The sequence below is a fragment of the Ixodes scapularis genome, unplaced genomic scaffold (assembly GCF_016920785.2).
Source record: "Ixodes scapularis isolate PalLabHiFi unplaced genomic scaffold, ASM1692078v2 PGA_scaffold0__279_contigs__length_252992795, whole genome shotgun sequence".
NCBI classification, from domain to species: Eukaryota; Metazoa; Arthropoda; class Arachnida; order Ixodida; family Ixodidae; genus Ixodes; species Ixodes scapularis.
Genome location: NW_024609835.1, coordinates 67,591,169 through 67,596,692, shown reverse-complemented (window position 1 = coordinate 67,596,692; position 5,524 = coordinate 67,591,169). Strand labels below are relative to the sequence as shown.

At 43.0% G+C, this 5,524-nt stretch overlaps 1 protein-coding gene across 1 annotated transcript; it reads left to right on the top strand.

Annotated features, from left to right (window-relative positions):
• The first annotated feature begins 298 nt into the window (after window positions 1–298).
• On the top strand, window positions 299–5,222 carry LOC120844078. The gene is made up of 2 exons (XM_040215686.1): window positions 299–1,483; window positions 5,170–5,222. Exons 1-2 carry the CDS (start codon window positions 313–315, stop codon window positions 5,220–5,222), a joined length of 1,224 nt encoding a protein of 407 aa, XP_040071620.1. The 5' UTR covers window positions 299–312.
• The last annotated feature ends 302 nt before the right edge of the window (window positions 5,223–5,524 follow it).

The window sequence follows — 5,524 nt, the reverse complement described above, 5'->3', positions numbered from 1 at the left end:
AAGGGGCGTTTCTCTATGCATATATAGTATATATTGAGGATAAGCCCATACTTTGTTTCTCTTACTAACTTCCACGCGACAGGAGAAAATACATTTTACTACAACAATACAAACGCAGTGAATAATGCGTCTTCGCAACATCCAAGGCACCCCTGAGAACATTTTTTGCGCACGCAAAAAAATTATAAATGACACATTTGGCATCTGTATTGGAAGTCAAAGGCATTCCTATTCGATCACCAAAGTCACTGGTATAGTCGGCTCGACGTAAACAATCTTTATTCAGAGACTGGGCATGGGAACAGCCATACGATGCGGACGGCTAACGTTTTTCGCTTCTTCTGTACGCAGTTGATGTTCAGCACATGCTTCCTACCAACAGTGGATTCAAGTTCTACAGTTCTACTCGCAAAACCTGTCACAGCGGCGGGTAAACTGCCAGTAATCAACAAGAACACGCCACTTCGTCTCCCACCGGACACGCCCACCATCCTGCCAAAAACGTTCGAGAGGACAGCCTCATCATCAGCGACATCAGCGGCGCCACACGATAAGAGGGACCGGCCGATCGCCTATGCTTTCACTGGGCATGGGAACAGCCATACGATGCGGACGGCTAACGTTTTTCGCTTCTTCTGTACGCAGGTTAGTAATATCGATTCTTTGTACACTAAAAAATCAAGCGACGTTTTTCTTTTTGTGTTCCCATGCCCACGGGAGTTGTTCTCGATCGTCGGTCAGAGTATAGATGTTGTAAAATTGCTGATGCTATGCGGCGACGTTGAGGTAAACCCCGGTCCTGAAACGCGTAACAAACAGCTTGACGACATGTGCAAACTGCTTCAAGATGGTCAGTCTAAACTACTAATGGTTGTAAATGAAATCAAAACAAATCAACAGCAGTTGGAAGACAAAATCACTGACATCTCTAACCGGCTCCAGAATGTGGAAACTAAGACTAATGTTCTTGATAGACTGGATTGTGAAGTACGCACTACACATCAGGTTCTAGAAGAAGTTAAAAAAGAAAATGCATTCTTGCGTGCTAGACTTGACGACCTCGAAGATCGGTCTCGGCGAGACAATCTAATCTTTCATGGTATAGATGACTCGCCCTCAGAGACCTGGGCCCAATCTGAGCAAAAAGTACACTCGCTGCTTTCTAACGTCCCTGAGCTGAGCATTTCTGAAGAGGGAATCACTCGTGCGCACCGGCTTGGTACGTTTTCTCGAAACAAGTGTCGACCAGTAATGGTAAAACTTGTGTCAACCAAAACTAAAGAGAGCATCCTTTCAGCAAAAGCTAAACTAAAAACATGGAACGTCTCAGTCAATGAAGACTTCGCACCAGCCACACGTTATGCGCGCAAGAAGTTGTTTGACTTCGCAAAATCTCAGAGTCCCAATAGTATATTTAAGATAAGGTACAACAGGCTTCACCTAAACAAGAAGTGTTACGCCTACTGCAGTACGAGTGACGAAGTTTATGAAACTTCTAGTGCTACCAGTGCTACTGATAGAGGTGCCGAGTCACTCCAACCGCAACACGTGCAATTAGCAACGTCATAACAATCGTGCACTCTTCCAGTCAAAGATTCGACGGTGGAAAATGTTTCTGTTTTCTTTACAAATATCCGAAGCGTAATAAAGAAACGCGATGAATTGTGCTCCGCTCTTGATTCTGCTTCTGCCGACATCATCGTGTTGACCGAGACATGGCTCTCTAGCAAAATACGTAACGATGAACTTTTTTTTTGTGATAAGCAGTACAAAGTTTATCGGCATGATAGGGATTCGCGGACGGGCGGAGGCGTGCTGGTTGCAGTTGCTGATTACATTGAGTCATCCCATATTAACTTAGCATCTAGCTTAGAAATTGTGTGTGTACGTTTCCAACTAAGTCACAGAAACATTGTTGTCTGTGCATGTTACCGCCCACCTACCTTTGCTAAGAATTTTGTGGAGTTATTACATGACACACTTAGCGGGATTGTTTCAAGGTTTCCTAACTCGCAGCTATTTATTTTTGGCGATTTTAACTACCCAAATATTAACTGGTCACAAGATATTCCTATTTGCGTGCCTTATTCTTCTGAAAGCAACGATTTCCTAAATCTCTGTGCAGATTTTAATCTTTCGCAATTAGTAACCGAGCCCACGAGAATTACGTCCTCAGCATCCAACGTTCTTGATCTTATTTTAACTACGTCTAAGGACCTCGTAGAGCCGATCTCTTATCTTCCAGGTCTTAGCGACCATTTAGCCTTGCAATTTTTCCTGAAAAGTCCTAAGAACAATCCTGCTGATTGTGTCAAACACATCCGTGATTACGCCAGAGCCGACTTTGAATCCATAAACCGCGAGCTATGTACATTCATGGGCTCTTATATGCAGAATTTTTCAGAACGATCGGTTGAAGGCAATTGGTGTCTGTTCAAAGATAAAATTACTTCATTGATCACCAACTACATTCCCTGTCGTGTTGTCAAATCAAACTCGAAATCACCTTGGTATAATACGACTTTAAAAAGGCTGTCTAATAAGAAAAAGCGCTTGTTTCGAGCAGCTAAATCATCAATGTCTCCCGATCGCTGGGCCGCGTACCATTCGGCAGCTGAAGTATACAAATTGGCCGTCGATGAAACTAAATATAACTTCTTCAGCATAAAATTACCCTCAATGCTCACTAACAATCCAAAACAGTTTTGGAACTTAGTCAACCCTGCCGACAAACATTTAATACAACTTAAAAATTCAGGCGGAGAGGTGATTTCTGGTGAAGATTGCGCTATGACTTTCAACGAAAGTTTCATCAGTGTCTTTAGTGATTTCTTAGGTGCCAACCATCCCGTACTACCATCTTCTGATTTTTTGCCCATGTTACCAATTGTGTTTGATCCACCCGGTATTGTTAAAATTATTGAAAACCTCAAGCTGTCGTCGGCATCAGGTGTCGACGAGATAAACGCGAAATTTCTAAAAAATACCAAAATGTACTCCTCAATCATCTTGTCATCTTTGTTTCAACAATCACTTGATCATGGCGTCTTACCGGAGGACTGGAAGGTAGGGAAGGTTGTTCCAATTCACAAAGCTGGTGACCGTTTCTCCCCTTTCAATTACAGGCCAATATCTCTTACTAGCGTACCCTGCAAAATCATGGAGCACATAATTTCTTCACAGCTCTCGCGTTTCCTGGAGTGCAACTCCTTCTTTAGCCCTTTTCAACATGGATTCCGCAAATCTTTCTCGTGCGATACTCAGCTTTTAGTTTTCACCCACAACCTCCACTCGGCTCTGGACCGTGGATCTCAGACTGACTGCATCTTTCTGGACTTTGCAAAGGCTTTCGATAAGGTAACACATAAACTACTACTATACAAGCTTAGCCTACTCAGTATTGATCCATATATCTTATCTTGGTTAGAGTGTTTCCTCACTAACAGATCGCAATTTGTAACTGTCAATAACAAAAACTCGTCATCGTCCCTCGTTAAGTCCGGTGTACCACAGGGTTCTGTCCTAGGCCCCCTCTTATTCTTAGTATATATAAATGACCTACCTACTAGCATTTCCTCCTCCATAAGCGTATTTGCGGATGATTGCGTTGTTTACCGTGAAATTACTAATGACTCTGACGTACACATAATTCAATCTGATTTAAATGCAATTTCTTCCTGGTGTGATGCTTGGCACATGAAACTAAACACTATGAAGTGTAAGACAATGAGGATTTCTCGCAAAGCAGCACTCTGTCCTAACTACTTCCTATCAAATAACATCCTTGAAAACGCATCAACTTACAAATATCTAGGTGTTCATATCTCTCCTGACCTATCATGGAAAACTCACACCGAATATATCGTTAATAACAGTAACCGCATGCTTGGATATTTAAGACGTAACTTTTCTCTAGCTCCATCATCATTAAAATTACTACTTTATAAAACACTGGTGCGACCAAAACTTGAATATGCATGCTCGGTCTGGGATCCCGGTACAGAAAGCCTCATATCAGCGCTTGAAGCCATCCAAAACCGGTCAGCACGTTTTATATTATCAAACTACCATCGTACATCAAGCGTCACATCCATGAAAGCTAGTCTCTCACTGCCCCCTCTTTCCACTCGTCGCACTATCTCCCGTCTCTGTTTATTCCATAAAATTTACTATGCCAATTCACTCTTGAAAGAACAACTAATCAGTGCTCCCATCTACGTATCCTCTCGCCTCGATCACTGCTGCAAAGTTGGTATACCCACTTCCATTTCAAATTCTTTTTTCAAATCTTTCATCCCAAAAACATCTCGTGATTGGAACGGCCTCCCCTCACCCATTGCGTCTATTGGCGATTTCGTCCTCTTTAAAGAAGCTTTAACAAGTTACTATTCATGATCTGTGCCGGACTAACCATTTTCAGCGTTTTTTGTACTTCCGTTGCCCACCCCCTCTGTAATGCTTCGGCCCTGAGGGTATAATAAATAAATAAATAAATAACGGAACGGATATGTCCCTCTGTAATAATGCACATCTCTTCCTAACAACTTTTGCCTGTTTTAAATACTTAATGCCCCCCGACCTCTGAACTTCTTAGAGCAGCAGTAGTCCAAACTCTTGACAAGCGAGATCGAGAAAGCATGTCCAAATATAGGCTTGGAGCTCAACTCAAGAACCGTAATAAAAAGAGGTTCGGCTCCTTCGCCGGACGTTACCAATTTCTTCCTTCCTGTGCTGAATTAAGATGCACGCAGGTGCAGTAGCTTAAATTAGCTTTATGTTATTTATCAAGACGTACGAATTTCAACAAAAAAAAGATTCTATCACTTCTTTGATCGACAAACAAATCTTGTAGGACTACTTTGTGCAGCGCGTGAATAATACGCAAAAAGTTCTTTTTTATTTACGTGACAACGAGTATAGTTAACAAAAGGTATAAAAGAAAGATAGAGCAGGAATGGGATTGGGGGAGGGGGGAATGATACATGTTGTATTTGAAGAGATTTCCACATGTGCAGGGTGTGTGATTTTAGTTCTAACAGTTTTATTATTCGCCCTTTTTTGTTTGGCAACAAACTTGTCCTGCGCTGTGATTGGTTAGCCCAACCAACCTTCCGGTTTGGTACTTCCGGTCCGCCCGCCTCTGTGGTTTTCCCGTTTTCCCGCTGGCAGTGACCGAGTTTGCTGTGGACGTGTTAAGTTTCTACGAGGTCGCTGTGCCGTAAATTTATCCGCACGATAGTTAAATCATGAGCAGTGACTACTACCGAGCGTTGGACGTCGCACCCAGAGAGCGGTATCGACAAAAATTGACTTTCCGCGGGGAAGAGCTGCCGGACCCACTTGATCCGTCGTTACGCCAGCACGCATTCGTGACAGGCTCAACCGGCTCGAGGCGGTTACCTTTGGTGCACGTCGGCGACATTTACGCGTACCTCGTAGAAGGTACGTGTTTCTACTCGAGAGAGCAGTTTAGAAGCTTCAAACTGTCAGATGGATACAATAGTTTTATCAGCGGCAAGGTTCG